The following is an 18,314-nucleotide window of genomic DNA, read 5'->3' as shown; positions in this document are numbered from 1 at the left end:
CAGTTATGTGTGCATTACTCCACCATCTTAATCAATGTTAATTTAGTTGCAAATTAAGTGTAACTAACAGAATTCACATTTCATGAAAGTTAATCAATAACACTAGGTTGAGGCATGACTGGGTCGGAGCCTGAAAGAATTTAAAGCCAATTAACTAATTAACAACTCAACTAATTGGTTAACAATGAAGATGTACTTTTTTTTTTAAATAAATAATTCACACAAACGCCGGATCATTGCGATGTCTTTACTTTCTTTTCCATCTTCCCAGAGTGCATAAGTGCACTTTTTCTCCCCTAGTGTCATTGTGAATCGGTTTATTTCATAAACACTTGACAAAATACGATGCCTTGTGATGCTCTCAGAAAATAAAGCTACGAAGTTGTACGTTTCCTCGTCACTGAAGTGGTCCCCCTACGTATCCTTATATAGGTTTTCTTTAGAAAGATCGATTTTGAGGTTAATTTCAGTCAAATTAAGTACCTTAAGTCAGTCACTTTATAAAAAGGTACACCGTGTCTACATTTCCCCCTGAAATAAACATATGGACCAAAATAAGACAACCACCCCAGCAACAAAAAGCGAATAATCAACAAAAAGAAAAGCATAAAAAACTATTGGACATATAAGTAAACAGTTCATCATTTCAATGCTTACATTCCCAGAAACCCTAAAACAAACAGCAGGTGAAGATTATTATAAAGCAAAAACGTTCCAAGTGAAATTTTACAAGTCTACAGCAGTGCACATTTAGGGCAGTAAGCAGATTATTTCTTCCGGAGGTCACCATTTCTTCCCTTTAGCATCCTCTTTCACCTTCCACAGCATGAGCTCCATGCACGCTGCCGCGTCCTCTTGGGTATCATGTCCATCCACTGCACGACAAGAAGGACAAACACTAAAATAACACGAACCAAAAATGGACACAGCAGCCCTTTGTTTAGTCCCGACTCACCAAGATTACACAATCATGTACAGGCTGTAATTTTGGCTCCTTCTGCAGACTATACACCATTACACACCAGACCGTTGTACAGCCTACACAATAACTCTAGAGGATATTGTTAGGGTGTAATTTTTGTTTGAGTCCAAAATTAAATTTCAATTTCTACAGCAGTTTTCCACAGGAGGTGAAGACAGGCATCCGATCCATAATAAAGAATTGTACTAATTGTAAATTATTGCTAGAAAAGAAAATGTATTTGGTTTACTAGTGCACTGTCTGGATCATACATGTAAAATATCCTATCAAACACACTAAAGGTTTATCATGAGCTTACACAAGATCAGCTGAATGAAAGTTTATTTGTAGACTAGCCCACTAGTCTACAAATACAATTGCCTAAATATTGAGCCATAACAACATTGAGAATTGGGGTTATTCGCTTGGATTAAAAATTGCTTGAATACACATATTAAAGAAAGCCCATGGATTTCATTTTGAAAATCAATAATATTCAGCAAGTTTGCAAGAGCCACTTTTTTTCTGTTGTTCTTTGGAGTTTTGCATGGATTAGAATGCAATTCTAAAAAATTCTCCAAAAAATAAACAATAAAATACAAGTTGCTGTTATGCAGCTGGTCCTGTAACAGGATTACTGTTGCCATGCCAAAGAGAATTATTTTTTTCCAACAGAACGTGCTGTGATGGTTTAAGCCTCTTCTGCTATATAATCCTTATTTCACCACAATTCTAAAATTTTTAAATGAGCAGTGCATCATATGTTTTATCTGTTGATGAAAACCTGCAGACATTAACTCAATCTCAACCCCTGAATCAGGAAGCTGGAGATCTACTATACAGATTTAATGTCAAAGTTTCTTCCTTGTTGTTACTTATGTCATAGTTGGCCGACCTTTGTCCTGGAGTAGGAAGTATCCCCCTTACCCCCAGAGAAAAGCACCGAAATGGGTAGGACTGGGGTACCGCAGGCCAATGTTAAGACATTCATTCATTTTCTACCGCTTATCCGAACTTCTCGGGTCACGGGGAGCCTGTGCCTATCTCAGGCATCATCGGGCATCAAGGCAGGATACACCCTGGACGGAGTGCCAACCCATCACAGGGCACACACACACACACGCTCATTCACACAACGGACAATATTCCAGAGGTGCCAATCAACCTACCATGCATGTCTTTGGATTGGGGGAGGAAACCGGAGTACCCGGAGGAAACCCCCGAGGCACGGGGAGAACATGCAAACTCCACACACACAAGTCGGAGGCGGGAATCGAACCCCCAACCCTGGCGGTGTGAGGCGAACGTTCTAACCACTAAGCCACCATATCCCCCTCTGTGTGAAGATATTCATTCTTATAATTATTGTTTATGTATGACAATATACATAGGACTAAGACTAGTTTAGTGAAAAAGATTCAGGAAATGGCTTAAAAATAATGCTGTATCACACATTTTAAACTGTAAAGTAAGGGTTAAAATGTGTGATGCAGCATTACTTTTAAGCCATTTCCTAAATCCTTCACTAAACTAGTGAAATAGTTCGGGAATAGTTTTAGTTACTGACCTGATCTGAACACAATTTTTTTTTTTTTAAATATGGCTTTTCTATGTAACACTAATCAGTGAAGCCCATTAGCATTCAACCTATAAGCTATGATTAGCTCAGCAATCAGGTAAGCAATTGCACTCATTTTTTTCATTTCTCTTTTAAAGTATTGAAAAGAAACAGAGTAACTAGTGGCAGATAACTGCACAGTAATGAGGAGATTCCTCAGCAGCTCCCAGTGTGAGCAAGCCTCAGTCACACGGTTGATTAAATATGGGTTTAACAGGGCAAATGATTCAATCAGCTAAACCTACCGCTCTCTTGGATTATCTTCCTCAGATACTCTGCGGTCAAGCTTCTGAGATCCCTCTTGTGCGGTGGACCCAGGCGATGAGGGAACACCACGGACGTGTCAACCACCTTGTTGTGGATAATCTAAAAATTTAATAAGAATAAAAAAAATAAAGGAATTACAGTTTTTGCTATTGGTGGTTTTACTTCTCTTACCTAGGTATCCACCACCACCACCCACCAAAAAAAAAAAAAAAAAGTTACAAAAATTAAACTTAGGACAAAGACTTGGAAGTGTTTCATCTGAGGTTTGGTTATAAAACATCCCGCAGATCATTAAATACAATTAAAGTCAAACCATTAGTCAGAGAAGCAAGTTCATGGGGTGTGAATACTTATGGCATAGAAGCCTTTATTATTGTCACATATACCTTACAGCACAGTGGAATTCTTTTCTTCACATACCCCAACTGAGTAGGTTGGGGTCAGAGTGCAGGGGCAGCTATGATACAGCAGGGAGGGTTAAGGGCCTTGCTCAAGGGCCCAGCAGTGGCAGCTTGGCTGTGCTGGGACTTGAACCCCGATCCTCCGATCAACAACCCAGAGCCTTAACCAGTTGAGCCACCACTGACCCTAAAGGGCTTCCACTGACTGTAGAAGCACAGTACACAGAGTACTGGATTTGATTTTACTGTATCAGATGCACAATGTCCAGTTATTTAGCCCAAGCTCAAAGTTAATCATGTTCCTGAGGTTTTTTTTTTGTAAGCCAGTTTTCTTCTGGCCTTCTGAAATTTATGAGAAAGTAACCAAAAAAAGAGCATTTTAAAAAATAAAATAAAATATGTAAAAAACAAACAAACACAACTCACTTTCAGAGCACAGAGATCATTTTCCAAACCATGCCCGACTAAAATGGTTCTCTCATTGATGAAGCTCAAAAGCACAGTTTGCACATCTCGCAAAGACAAACTACTGTTCTTCACATCATCCTCACTGACGCCTGAGAACCTGGGCAAGAAGAAAGTCATATTCATCCCTCTCATTCGTTAGGGTACTTCTGCCATCGTACACCTGATGCCAAAATATACCTGGTGTTGTAGTCAATGACCTCGTTGGTAGGCTTAACGAAGGTGTCATAGACGACCTGAAGATTGCTGTTCACCACAGTGACTCTTACCAGTTCCAGACCCTGAGTAGTATAGCACTGAAGCGGGAGTGAGGCAGAACAGGAGACATGTTTAAGAGACTTCAAGCTTTTGGTTGATTCTTCTCATCAATAAATAACAAAATGCTGAATAAAAAGTTGTTATATTCATATAGTTATCATACCATAACAGTATCTATAGCATAAATCTCTGGGCAGCCTTTATGGGTCTGAGGGAGGCTACTAACAAACCCTTGGAGACTCATCGCATCATGGACATGGAGCTACAGAAGACAGAATAGTTTAGTTTAAACTATAACTTTCCTGTTATTGTCAAATAACTAAAAAAGTAAATAAATATATACTTAGCATGTAATCTTAAACCAAAGATTACTTCAATAAAGGGCACCAATAGCCATCTTGCTGTAGCTAACTGAACAAAGATTTGGGTGTGTTTCGACTGGGATGTTTTTGTGGAGCAAATAAAAGGCACATTGATCAACATACTGGGAGCATAGCGGGCCCTTGTACAGCAATACACAAAACATTTAAACACTCATTCATTACTATTTGTAATTCAGTAAATGATTTATCCTGATTAGTTCCTAATAAGGAAAAGGATACCTTTAATTCAACAAGCCAGACTGCTAATGTCTATGATGGTGAACAAGAGCTCGCTGGTTGCATAGGAAAAGGCCATTTGATTTAGAGGATAAGCGATTCTATTTCTGCAATAACCAATTCAAATTAATCTTTAATTGCAAATGCAAAACATTAATTAAAGGGGTTAATCTCTCACTAGCACATATGGCCAGGAGATTACCAATCTGATTCAGAGGCTTTTGTCCAGCTATGTGTACAAAGCATTTCGAGTACACCATGGATTTGGATTTAGTTTGAGACCAAAAGTAATGTACCTTGAACACTTGGCAACCAGGCGACCCGACAGCATTCTCACAGCAGCTATAGCGTGTCTCCACTCCCCCTGGTACTGCGAGAAACAATAAAACGAAATACTTATGTACACACTAACGATTGGGGAGCTGGTTGTGAAAATCTTCCAAATGTTTCTATTCAGTTCTTTCCAGAGCTGACTGATTTAAGTTCAAATTATTGTAGCCAGTATTGGAGTAACCAGGCCAAATATTATACCATGCATGTGTTTTTGGGGATTGTTGGAGACAAAAAAAAGGCAATGTGTATCCCCAGATATACAAAATACATCTGGTAAAGGCAGATATTCTCTTACTCCACTTCTCACCTCTGTTTTCCAGGACTTTTCCATAATGATAGTTGCACTCTTCTTTGCGAGTGTGCTTTCCTGTCTGGCTAACGGAGAAAGAAGTACCACAGCGACAGCAGAGTCTCCTGGAAACTGTTGATTATCCAACATTCACAAATACTGTGTTTGTTGTTACAGAATAACAAAAAAATTTCCAACATTTTACATTTAGAAAAAACAAAACAAGTTTTTATATTTCAGCCCCTGCAGAGACCCAGAAATGTAAAAAGTATGCAAATAGTCCTGATCCAAATTTCAGGCAGCATGTTAATACTAAATCCAGATGTGATCAGAAGTCATCTCTCAAACACTATAAATCTCAAATCCTAGTACATTATTTGTTTTGGGAAAGTAACATTAAATGTAGAAGGAAGCACAAGCATTACATGAAGTATTCTTTAAGGAACACCTTCTTTGGTTCTCCATGAGAATACTTTAGTAATTCTTAATTTTAGTGAACTCACCATCAGTGTTGCCCTTTTTGCTGTCACCATACTGAATGGCAAAGCCAGTTTTATCAGGGTGTTTGTGAGGATAGTTATTCTCCCTCAACAGGGTCCTGGTTAGAATGTGCTCCTTCAGCTGATTGTAGAGTGTGGAGTCACCTAGTGTTGAGAAGGAGTGTGGATGAAACAGTCGACATTAATATGTACATCAGTACATGGCTACGTCAAAACTACACTAAGGATGTAATGAAATCTGAATACATTAATTAGATTGAACAGAACATTTGATCTAATCATACTAATTGGAGGAGCAAAATTTATTTATTTATTTAATGCCTGCCAAGTTTTAATTTTCATGCGACTCAGCAGTCAGATATGTAGTTAATGGTACAAACAAAGAACGTGTTTAGAAAAGAACACGAATGATGCATTTATAGCCTTCATTCTTTCATCCATAATGAACTGCCTGGTCAGGATCCTGGTGGTTTAAATGAAGCTGTTGTTTTTATGTAGACATACACCAAACAGCTATAACAATCATATAACGGAGATGTGAAGTGAACAATCTCATTACACGGACACCTGCTATGTAGTAGGATATGTTAGGGAGCAAGTGAACAGTCGGTTCTGGACGTGACTTTGACACAGGCTAAATATTGATGTCTAGACAACTAGGTCAGATAATCTCAAACAGCAGGTCTTCCCAGTATGCAGTGGTTAGTAACTACCAAAAATGATCCAAGGAAGAACAACCAGGGAACTAAATGCAATGGGTAACCAAGGCGAGTGGTGAGAAAGTGCTAGCCTGTCTGGTCTGATCACACAAAAAGGCCACCGGAGCACAAATTGCTGAGCAAGTTACTGCTGGGTGGAAAGGTGTCATTACAGCCTGCTATGTATGGAACTGCATAGCCGCAGACAGGTCAGTGTGTCCATGCTGACCCCATCCACCACCTAAAATGCCTACTATGGGCAAGTGAGAATCAGAACTGGAGCATTAGAAGAAGGTGGCCTGGACTGATCACATTTTCTTTTACATCACGTGGATGTCAAGGTGCAAACGTGTTGCTCACCTTGGGAAGGGTGCATTATGGGAAGATTGCAAGCTGCTGGAGGCAGTGCGATGCTCTGGGCAATGTTGTGCTGGGAAACCTTGGGCCCTGAATTTTCATGTGGATGTTACTTTGACACACAACATGACTCAAGTCTGAGTTGACTGACGGCTACAAAAGTCAAGCTTCATGACGTAAATGAAATATTCCGTATATTAAGCAAACCCCATAAAGATCTACTGTTTTTTCCTATTTAGGAGTGTGACCTGCATTCAGTTAGAAAACTAAAGCTTATATTAAGATTAGCACACTTACTGAGACAATTACTACACAAGATTAAGTGAATCACTTATTCAATTTCACATGCCAGTTGTATGCTTACTATGGTGACCTACTGTATGATCGATCATCACCGTTTTTTAAGCTTGAGTACCGAGCTGTCCGTAAGCAAACTAATCTAGTTCACGATCCCTTCCTACTGTACATACAGAGCATTAAGTGTATTCCCTAAAGGATGGTCCACTAAGCATTTATACATAATGAATCGGATAAAATTGATATTAATACCAGCAGGATGGACACTTTAATGTGACCCTGATATAAAAGCTAATGGCACTCTTACCATTTTGCAGGAGTGCTTGAGTATTGAGTGGCACATTTCCTCTAGACGCTTGTGCATCTCTGTCAGTGGAAACTGTACAGTGAAAACAGGACCAGAAAAACTGTACGAGATTAGCATATTCCATGAAAGGTTATCTAAAACATTAGAGGCAAATTGCTGTTAAGAACCATCCATCAAATTTGCATACATTTGGCAGGAGCTGCATTTTGATTTTTAAGCCTCTTGAGTGCATTTACTGCTATGCTTAGATACTTCAGTTTATTGACGCTACGATCAAACACGGTCTTCTCTTCTGCTAGCGCCTGCAATACAAAGAGGTGCAAAAAGAGCATTTCTAACTCATAAAAGTGTATTACAGAGAGATGATGTGCATCAGATTCCCATTTGTTTACAAACCTTTTCAAAGGCATCTTGCACAGTGGCGGATGTTTTCAGGAACTCCTCCACGAAGAGATTTACGTAGCGCTGCCGTACGTCATGAGGAACCTTTATGCCAACCTCTGTACGTACTTTTGCTTTGCGCTTGGTGGGAATTGACTGTTTAAATGGTCAAACATCATGGGACAAATGAGTACAAATTAGTAAAGTTAATATAACAAAATAGTTCTAACAAAATCTAAGAAAGACCACAGCCTTGTTTAGCAAGCCTTACCTACCTTGGCAGGTGTGTAGTTGACAGGTTGTGCAGGCTGTATAGGCTGCAGGATTGGAGCTGGCTGATGGACTGGACGTATTACAGGTGTAGCAGCAGGAATTAGCGTTACTGGTAAAGCACAGGTCCCTTCGGGGACAATTAGTTGAAGATTTGGACCAATTCGCAAGGTTGTCCCAGCTGGGAGGATGTTCACACAGTCTAGAAATTAAAATCTCTTTTGAGAACAGTTGTTTTTGATACGAAACAGTTAGCTGTGGATAAATATTCCTCCTTAAATACACTCTGGCCTATTGTTTAAAGAAGGAACTATGGTGGTAAAGAAGTGCAAGGTTATTGCATTTCAAAGATGCATGTGGACATCTACCTGGATGAGATTACTCACTGTTTGGCACAACAGTTGAATGCATGATGGTAGGTGTGAGGGCTCGCTTTGGTGCATTGGCTGCAACAGAGGATTGGCACCCTTTCACTGCTGTTGTAAGAGATGTTGCCATCTTCTGGCACTGCTGACTCCGGCTGGGCACGGTGAGATGGGAACCACCACCTCTAAGGGGCACAATGACCTGTGCTTTGCTCTTACTGGCCTGTTAAGTTACCAAGATATAAAAAAAAAATCACAAAATATTTTGCATATAGGTTTAATTGTAGTTCCAAAAACATGTATACAGCCTCATCTAGTTTTGGTGGATTGTGGGCCATAATGAGACAAAAGCTGACAAACTTGGTTTTAGACCTTGAGGTGCGTTGTGCATGTTTTGTGTGTTTGCATCAAGAATAGTTTAAATGTTACTAACTACATTAAAATGCAAGCAAGCAACTCAATGATCCTTAACCAAATTAGTACTAAATTAATAAACCAGTCTTACCTCAAACTTTGCTACATGGGCTACTCTCTTTTTCTGAGCAAGTCCTGGCTTGACCAAATCAGCTTCTGCCACCTTTGAAACCTCTTCCTACAAAATAAGGACAATGATAACTTTTCTCTTCCTGGTTCAGTCCAACCTATTGTACACCTATCCACTTACTGGCATGTCACCTTGAACGGTGGGATCTTCAACCTTGTTGGCTTCCATAAAGATTCTGTAGCACTCTTCCATTGGATCACTTTCTGAAAGTTCTAGGTCTGAGTAATTAAGCTCTTCTGAAGAACTAGAGTCAACCGTCATCTGCTCATCTGTTGCACCCAGCAAAGCAGGTGCTTTCTGCAGGTTCTGACCCCCAAACAATTCCATCGATGTATCAGCTGTGTTTCGCTCCGTATGTGAAGAAAGAACCATTGCAGTATTTGCTCCAGAAATGTACAGAGGTACATTCTGAACAGATTTCTCAACAGGTTCTGCTGGGACTCCATGTGCAATTGGGCAATTTGTTTCAACAGATGTTGGAAGGCTTTGACAAGATTCAATGTCCTTAGTTGTGTCTGGGTAAGATGAAGTGGTGGGAAGGTAATCCTGGAATACAGTTTTTTGCTGGATCTCTGATGAGTATCTAATGGGCAAGGTGTCACTTTTTTTTACGTGACCAGAGAGCCAGATATTTGGTAGTAAGTCAGGTTCTGTTTGCCTTTGTGGCTTTTGTGTTCCAGGCTGTAAAAGATGATCTTGTATCTTTGAGCAAGTGGGAGCAGAATGAATATTGTCAAGGAGGAGTGCGTCCACATCTTGAAGGCAAGCGATGCTCTCACTTTCACGCCTCAGGTGGTCCAAGCAGATGGATATATCGTCAAGAACGGTTTCAATACTTTGTGCTTTCTCTTCATAAACACCAGAGTTCATACTGTTTTCAGGTGGAGGTTTTTCCAATTGGCAAACCTGTGAAAAACCTGCTACTGAAGATAATCCTGCATTTTCATGCAATTCTGTAGAATTTTCTGTTGCATAATTCAAGATCTCCTCCTTGCATTTGTCATTCTTGAAAACTGCCAAGCTTTGGTTCAAGCTCTTATGAAGCACTTGTTTATTTTCTGAAGGTGAGGCATTAATCTCCATCATCATCTTGGAAGGTTCTTCCTTGGCTATCCTAGAATAAACTGAGGGTTTTTGTTCAGCTTCAATAGCTATAATTCCGGCAGCGAGTACTCTTTCATAATAAGTTTTCTCCCTTTGCAGAATGGGATGTGTTCTTTTAACCAAATCAGTCTCCTCATACAAGGACTTGAGTGACTCTTGTCGTTCATCGATGCCAGACATGCCCTTATTTGCTGGCTTAATCTTTTCTGCTTTCTTTTCCAGCAGTGGCATGTCAGTGTCAAGATGTGCCATTTCTGAAGATTCTCTGGGCATCTTCATAAAATTTGAATTTTTACATGCTGATGAGTTTTCTATCAGAGATCCCTTACTCCCATCATTTTCAAAAGGTGGAATGTCAATGACTAGTTCCCCCTCCTCATCAGAATCCTCAAAATTGCAAGTAGAATTGGGAACTTTATCTGCAGATGCACTCTTACCCTTCCCTTTTTCTTGATCACGTTTCAGATCAGCTTTTCTGGTTGATTTTATTTTATCTGTGGAGCTACTAAATCGCAGATCAGCAGAAAAATTTGAACAAGGGTCATATTCCAGGTCAGTTTTTGGTTTGGTGCAATCAACAACGTACTTGCGGGCAGCAGTGGTGTTCTTTTTACATGTCAGCTGGTTTCCATTCTGGTCTTTATGCTGAGATTTTCCGGTCACAAGATACTCGTCCGAGCTAGCACCAGCACTCTCGGCCTGCTCAGACTGGTAGCGGGACAATCTTTTTTGTTCTTTCTCCACTTCATTTCTAACTGCTTCAATCTGCTTGTTGATCCTTTCCAGCTCTGAAAGACAAGAGTGGCTCTGTTCTTGGTTGTGGAAGGTTCTACTAGTAGTGTTATGATTGCCATGACCTAGGGCAAAGTTTTAAGTGAAACAACTTTTGCAGTGTAATAAGTTAAGCTTGTAAAACATCTGTCCAGGAACATTTACCTCATTATGTTCTTCCAAACTAATCAGAGTCTCAAAACATTATTTGCCAAGGTTATAATATGAAAATCCTTGATCTGATCAAAACACTACACAATTGTAAAGTGAGATTATGATGAACATAATTAACAGTATAATATATAACATTATTGGAGCCAAGCAAGTAGAAATTACCAAGCACATGTTTTAGCTCTTACTCTTATCTACTGTACAGATTTCATGTTTGTCTAGTTGCATTTCCCATTGACCTTAAAAATGTTGTTCTTTTCCTTGAATTTTAGAAGAAACGTCGAATTTAGAACTGTTAATAGATTTTTTAAATAAAATTTCATTTTAGCAAAATAGGTTAGTTCAGTTGATTAAATTTCACAACACACCTACACTTCACTTTCGGGGGGTTTTCTCAAATTTACAGAGTCACTACGAGGTTCAATATACAGTATGCGTCATTAGCTAGATAGCTAAGCTATCATTAAAATAAACATATTACTAGCATTATGATCATCACCTCACACCCAAACAAACAAACTAAACAAACAAACAAAAAAAAAACAATAAAATGATTTGCACCTTAATTATTTGTACTTGTATACTTGTAAGGAATCTGTGTGTCGGTCTCTCATTAAACACTTTTTTTTTTAATTATATGTAATTACCCAAAGGAACCTACAAGTGAATAGTCTTTTGCCTTGATGATTTCTAATATACTTACAAGTATTTTGTGTCAATGTATTTACATATTTACATTTAGAGTCTTGTCCCAATTAAATATTCATAGATGTAAATTATGTAAATACATTTGCATAAACACACAAAAAAAAAGGACAAATGAAAAGCAAACGAATAAACTGATCTGTATATCGTATTTACACAAATTGGCCTAAATAAGAGCAAATAAGCTTTTCAGAGTTAAATAACAACAGAATTAAGAAGTGGGCGGTCTGTAAGATAAAGAGAGAATCATTTAGTTGTTGAGATGAGACACCTTCACTACTATGGCAGGCAAAAGTGGACATTTTTTAATTGCATTTATAAAAGCAGCAGCAAATTGACTCATGTATGGAAGCCTTTACAGTGGGAGAGGAGTTTCATTCAGTGCATTTAGGTGTTTGGGTATCATGACCAGACTTCAGTACTACTGATTTAAGCCACGCCCATAATTACTACTTACCCTTTTCAGGTGGCGCGCGCGCGCTTCCGGCACTCGCACCTGTGCGCTCTTCTACTTTGACGTGTTTGTATGGACAATAAGGTCGTTCACACGTGGCCCAAAGGAGAAAAGGACATTTCACTTCAGAAAAGAGTCCTGTGGAAGGAAACATCGGCGCTTTTCACGAACACAAGAGCTAGTGCGTGTTTGTGTGGACATGCGTGCGGTGCACTGATTTATTCAGCACACGGTCTGTGGTGCTCTGGTGTAAAGGGTGTGTTATCGAGCTAATGTTGGTCAGGTGGAGGTAGATGGGAAAACAAACACGTAATCTCACAAGATTACACAAGTCTAAACGCATTAGTGAGTCACGTCCAATAACGTTGCATCGTAGAGAACGACACGATGCGCTTTAATAAACGCTCTCATTACACAGACGTGTCAGAAGCACATCTGAGCATTTATACAACCTCCCGCCCTACTGCTACAACCCCTTCCTCACAACCAGATTAGAGCTCCACTTCCGGTGCGCACTTAATGAGCCTGCAATCACCTGCAGCCAATTATGTGCACTGCACGCGGGCACGCGCAGACTGCTGCCTCAAAAAAACACACACACACACACACACACACACACACACACACACACACACACACACACACACACACACACACACACACACACACACACACACACACACACACACACACACACACACACACACACACACAGAGTATATACATACATAAATACACACACATATACAGTATATACATACATAAATACATACAAACATCCTCAACATTTCGAACGAGACAGAACTGAACTCTCTCACACACACACACACACACACACACACACACACACACCTTATTTTACAACGCCACTGTTTTTAGTGAAGCCAAAACTTAAACTTAAACCGTTACACTTTAATGCTGCTACTAACTGCTGTTATCATATCGGTACTTTTTCAGTTTATTTTAGTCCACATTTTTCACTTTTTTCCCCATAATGGTCCACGGGGAAATACTATATATTAGTCTTTATTTTGTATTTGTCCTGTAGTTCGTATTTTGTTTCTGTTTCTGTATTGTATGTGTGAATGGCCTCTTTTTTTATTCATTCATTTTCTACCGCTTATCCAAACTTCTCGGGTCACGGGGAGCCTGTGCCTATCTCAGGCTTCATCTGGCATCGAGGCAGGATACACCCTGGACGGAGTGCCAACCCATCACAGGGCACACACACACTCTCATTCATTCACACACTCACACACTACGGACAATTTTCCCGAGATGCCAATCAACCTACCATGCATGTCTTTGGACCGGGGGAGGAAACCGGAGTACCCAGAGGAAACCCCCGAGGCACGGGGAGAACATGCAAACTCCACACACACAAGGCGGCGGTGGGAATCAAACCCCCAACCCTGGAGGTGTGAGGCAAACGTGCTAAGCCACCATGCCCCCTGCCTCTTTTTTAGCAGTCTTTTTTTCTTGAACGGTTTGCACTAGGTTGCACACTATGTGCTTTTTATGTTTTCGTCCTTTAGTGCTCTGTGTTTTTAAGTAGCATCAGGATCATGGAGAAATCCACTATCTACCGCATCATCTATCTGTCTGTCTGCCTTCAGGATTCCTGAGGTGGAAGATCTGAGACTGACAGAAACTGGGAAAATAATCATCTTTTGGGCTAATAACAATACCTCTCCTCCACATCAGGCCTCATCACACCACCCATCCCGAGGTCTACAGCAGTACGACCTCCGGAGTGTTATTCCTTATTAACACTTGTGACTGTACAAAGAGAACTGAGCATTACTAGGGTCTTGATTTAGATTGAAGTTTTTACTTTTCTGGTTACAAATTAAAAGTTCATTTTATCCCATCCTAGAGTCGTTTAACCTGTAAGATACACTCAACAGATTTAGATGATTTTTTTTTTTGCCTAAAGCAGATTGCACTTTTCAACAATTGAGCCACATGGGGTTTGGTGTTTTGCTCAAGGGCACGATGGCAACAGTTTTCAGCTGGGATGAAACCCCTGACCTGATCAAAGCCTCTGGTCTGGTACTCCAGATACACAAACCAAAGCTGATGTTTGAAAGGAAGGTCCAGGAGGGAGAGACACACAATGCACTTCCTCCCTGTCCACTGCTTTATTATATCATCCCTACAAGACAGAGATGAAGGAGCCAAGCGAGAGACACAGAGGCAACCTGCCTCTCTTGATGTCTCCTTTTCCGCTTGGGAAACGATGCATCACAGAAAACCCTGTTCACCTCCTTAGCAGGCCTGCTGCCATGCTCTGATCTTCCTTTGCTTTTTTTTTTTGTTTTTTTTTTTTTTTAATGTGTATGTATGATGATATTCTGGCCTACAAAGAAAGGTTTGTGTTGGCTTTGCATTCAGGGAGCAGCTGTTTTCTCTTAAACTGGCAAAGTGAGCAATTAGAGGGCGGATCATAAGGGATTGAGTTCCGTGGCCTGAGGAGGATCCGGGCGTCATCTTGAGATTCTTTGGTATGGTTGTGAATGAGAAAGAGCTGCCAGGATGAATGAGAAGACCACAATGCACATATCTCAGTCTAGGGCAGTTTTGACATCAAAGTTATGAGGGTGGAACCACAGAAAATACAAGTTTGTTCTTTCGTTTTCTCTCTCTCTCCCCCTCTCTCTCTTGCGCACTCGCTCGCTCTCGGAAAGGCCAACCCTGGAGACCCCGGTCTGATCCAACCCTGATTTTGAGATACAGACCAGATGGAATTCATTAACTGAGTGCTGGCACTCTTCTCTTTTATGCCAATGAGTCATCCAGTGGAACTCATCTGTTTTTTTTTTTTATACCATCATCCAAAGCTGTACCTCGCAATAATTATTCACTCAGATCCATTACAGAGGTCTACTGCGTTCGCCTGCTCTCGCTGTTAAACTCTGATTATTCCCGCCAGTGCTTCCTCTGTGGGATCAGCGCTCAAACACAGCCCAGAAGCAGACGAGAGAATTACAGAGATATTGAGACACACACACATACACACACACACACACACACACACACACACACACACACACACACACACACACCATTATCAAGACAAGCTTTTCCTCTGGCAACTAATAAAGCCTTATCGCATTGACCACCTACAGGCATGTCAAGTTTTGCATGAAAATGAAGCTGTAACGTAATCTGTTGATCTTTCTATTGCCTGAATGCTTAACGTCATTAAAAAAAAACTTAAAAAAAAACACACTGATCATTTAATTCTCAGCCGTGGCCGAAGGGAAACAAACTGCTTCTCTGTTACAGCTATTTCGAAGCTCCAGTCTTCTAACATTCCTGCAGCACAAATCTAGCACCATTAGGCTCATACTCATGGGATCATTTGCAGCAGCTCAGCTCCCGAAACAGAGCCCACCACCCTGGAGGAAATGCTTTACCCACTCATCTGTCATGAGAGAGAGAGAGAGAGAGAGAGAGAGAGAGAGAGAGAGAGAGGTTGACAGGCAGCCAGTTGAGCAGTCACAGCATCTGTGTGTGTGTAAGAGAGAGAGAGAGGAGAGTACAGCAAACACAGCAGGGAGATGGAGGCTTTTGTCAGGCTTCAGAGCGTGACCAGTCTCCACACACTGTACACACAGAAGAGTCACACGTTTTTCACATTTAACTCAAAATGGAGAGTTATTCACTGTGATTATTACTGCTCCAATACTAATCACGACTGCAGCAACCCTTACCGAAAATCACACCTCACGAAAATAATCATGTTTCAAAGTTTATCCCACAGATTGCATGTTTTTTTTTAAGGGAATCCTTTTATACACAATTCTTTTTGTGCACGTGATCTTCACAAGATTTGTTTTCACATTTGATTCTTATACGTGATTCCTTTATTGTCATACCTGAAGATTTAAAACTGATTCATTTTCACATTTGATTCTTATACGTGATTCCTTTATTGTCGTACCTGAATATTTAAAACTGATTCATTTTCACATTTGATTCTTTTACGTGATTCCTTTATTGTCGTACCTGAATATTTAAAACTGATTCATTTTCACATTTGATTCTTATACGTGATTCCTTTATTGTCGTACCTGAATATTTAGAACTGATTCATTTTCACATTTGATTCTTATACATGATTCCTTTATTGTCGTACCTGAATATTTAAAACTGATTCATTTTCACATTTGATTCTTATACGTGATTCCTTTATTGTCGTACCTGAATATTTAAAACTGATTCATTTTCACATTTGACTCAATTTTACGTGATTCCTTTATTGTCATACCTGAATATTTAAAACTGATTCATTTTCACATTTGACTCAATTTTACATTGGAATTGACATTTTTTCATGATTCATTTATGTTTGCATGAAATTTACTCCACATGCTTAATTTCTTTTTACATCATTAATTTAGTGACTTTTTTTGCACAACTTTATTTCACACGTGCAGTTACAGAGCATGGTACGGTGAAACATGCTGCCATGTTTTTCTCACTTTATTCATATGCGAAAACCTTATGATCACACGACTGGTGTGTGATTTCTGTGTAAGTGCTGGCCATGTGGCGATTTAGAGACATGTGATTCAGATTCACAGTGAGAAGAGAAAAATGCTCTAAAAGAGGTTTTGTACATATAAAAAAATAAAAGAAATAAAAATAAACCCTCTAAATACTCACCCTGTTTTAACCAGTCTGAACGTTAAGCTTACAGAAGACAAAGTAAAAATCAGAATAACGCACCATGATTAACAAATTGCACTGTTTGAACAGAGTCCTAAGAGTTTTAGAACCACTCACAGCCTGAGAGCAGGAGATGAAGCTGCTGTGTGTGATTGATGGTGAGGGAGGCCTTAAGAGCTTATTAGTATTCACGCTGCATTCAGCATGGAGTCATAAGACAGAGGGCACATGCATGCGAGACAGAACGAACACACACACACACACACACACACACACACACACACACACACACACACACACACACACACACACACACACACAGAGCTTCTAACACAAAGGCACAGATCTGTGTATGCATGTGCAGTTCTGTATTCATCAGTGCAAAATCAAGGCAGAAGGTCATCCAAACACAGACCTCGAACATTATGAGGTAATGTTCAGCGACACACTTTTTCCCCTCCAGTGTGATAGTTTAAACAGGGAGATGGGTTAACACACACACACACACACACACACACACACACACACACACACACACACACAGGAACACCACACTCATGACACACACACACACACACACACACACACACAGGAACACCACACTCGTGACACACACCACTGCAGACTGAGACATACAGCTGTGGCATGCAGAAAGAGTCTCATCTACATAATGACCAACACTCTGTTCAAGCGAATGGCACCATCTAGCGTCGGCAGACAAATAATTCCCTCTACAAAAAAGGTCAGATTACAGAGACATGACGCGTCTTGCAAAAGTATTGGCCCCCATGAATGCTTTCTGCATTTTGTTGAGTTGTAACCTGGAACTCACTTAGACTTTACAAGGATTGTATACAATAAAGTATTAATACTTTTATAAATAAATAATAATAGTAAAAAACACATGCTATTAAAGATAGAAACAAAACCATATAGTTATAAAATATCCATTTCTTTAATTTTTTGTAAAAGCAGTGATTGCATCAATAGGCGTGAATATTCAGGCAAACAAGTAAGTAGTACCCATGTGTGCATTTATTGTAAAATGTCACTTGATTTTAATTTAAATCCATCTGTTCCTGTTCACCTGAGCTTGTTAGGGAATGTAACTAATAAAACACAATGAAGGACAAGGAGCTATCAAAACAGGTCCAGACATACATTCTGGGAGAGTATCAATCAGGGTTGGTTATAAAATAAATGACTAACAGTACATCATAAAATCTTATTATTTCAAAAATGGTGCTGACTCTTGTATAGATTCAGTACCTATCTAAACCGGCATATCAGAGACAAGGTCGTTAACGCCAACGGCTCATCATCGACTGATAAAAAGATAAAAAAAAAAAAATACTGGAAGAAATGATACCAGATTATTCTTTTGCTTGTGCTGGACATTTTTGTATACGTGTCCATAAACGTACAAATTTCCCATATTTAAAAACCTCACTTTTCACAGGAAGGGTGTGCAAACTTTTGCACTCTACTTTAAACAATCAAAAAGGTCAAAACAGCTTTATTGATA

The 18,314-nt window shown here is 39.8% G+C and overlaps 1 protein-coding gene across 2 annotated transcripts; it reads right to left on the bottom strand.

Moving 5' to 3' along the window:
• Nucleotides 1–233: 233 nt before the first annotated feature.
• Nucleotides 234–12,625, bottom strand: zgc:152968 (uncharacterized protein LOC564848 homolog). Of its 2 annotated transcripts, none has more exons than XM_047811938.1 (16): nt 12,119–12,625; nt 9,031–10,871; nt 8,872–8,958; nt 8,388–8,589; nt 8,007–8,203; nt 7,747–7,887; nt 7,538–7,652; nt 7,351–7,422; nt 5,695–5,835; nt 5,210–5,323; nt 4,866–4,939; nt 4,134–4,232; nt 3,893–4,008; nt 3,674–3,812; nt 2,825–2,945; nt 234–875 (listed from the first exon to the last, which is right to left on the bottom strand). In XM_047811938.1, exons 1-16 carry the CDS (start codon nt 12,267–12,269, stop codon nt 784–786), a joined length of 3,702 nt encoding a protein of 1,233 aa, XP_047667894.1. In that variant the 5' UTR covers nt 12,270–12,625; the 3' UTR covers nt 234–783. The 2 variants fall into 2 exon arrangements, with proteins under 2 accessions (XP_047667894.1, XP_047667895.1); XM_047811939.1 differs by having other exon boundaries at nt 9,031–10,802; nt 12,119–12,622.
• Nucleotides 12,626–18,314: the final 5,689 nt, after the last annotated feature.

The sequence above is a fragment of the Tachysurus fulvidraco genome, chromosome 4 (genome assembly GCF_022655615.1).
Source record: "Tachysurus fulvidraco isolate hzauxx_2018 chromosome 4, HZAU_PFXX_2.0, whole genome shotgun sequence".
NCBI classification, from domain to species: Eukaryota; Metazoa; Chordata; class Actinopteri; order Siluriformes; family Bagridae; genus Tachysurus; species Tachysurus fulvidraco.
Note: the sequence above shows the minus strand (reverse complement) of the source record. Positions and strands in the feature narration are given on the sequence as shown.

Bases quoted from the DNA above. Each gene is read 5' to 3' on its own strand.
- zgc:152968 (XM_047811938.1), bottom strand. From the start codon at position 12,269: ATGTTTCCTTCCACAGGACTCTTTTCTGAAGTGAAATGTCCTTTTCTC. The intron at 8,959-9,030 runs GTAAGTGGATAG...CTTATTTTGTAG, and splicing joins CCGTTCAAGGTGACATGCCA to GAAGAGGTTTCAAAGGTGGC. The intron at 4,233-4,865 runs GTACATTACTTT...TGTCTTCTGTAG, and splicing joins CTGGTTGCCAAGTGTTCAAG to CTCCATGTCCATGATGCGAT.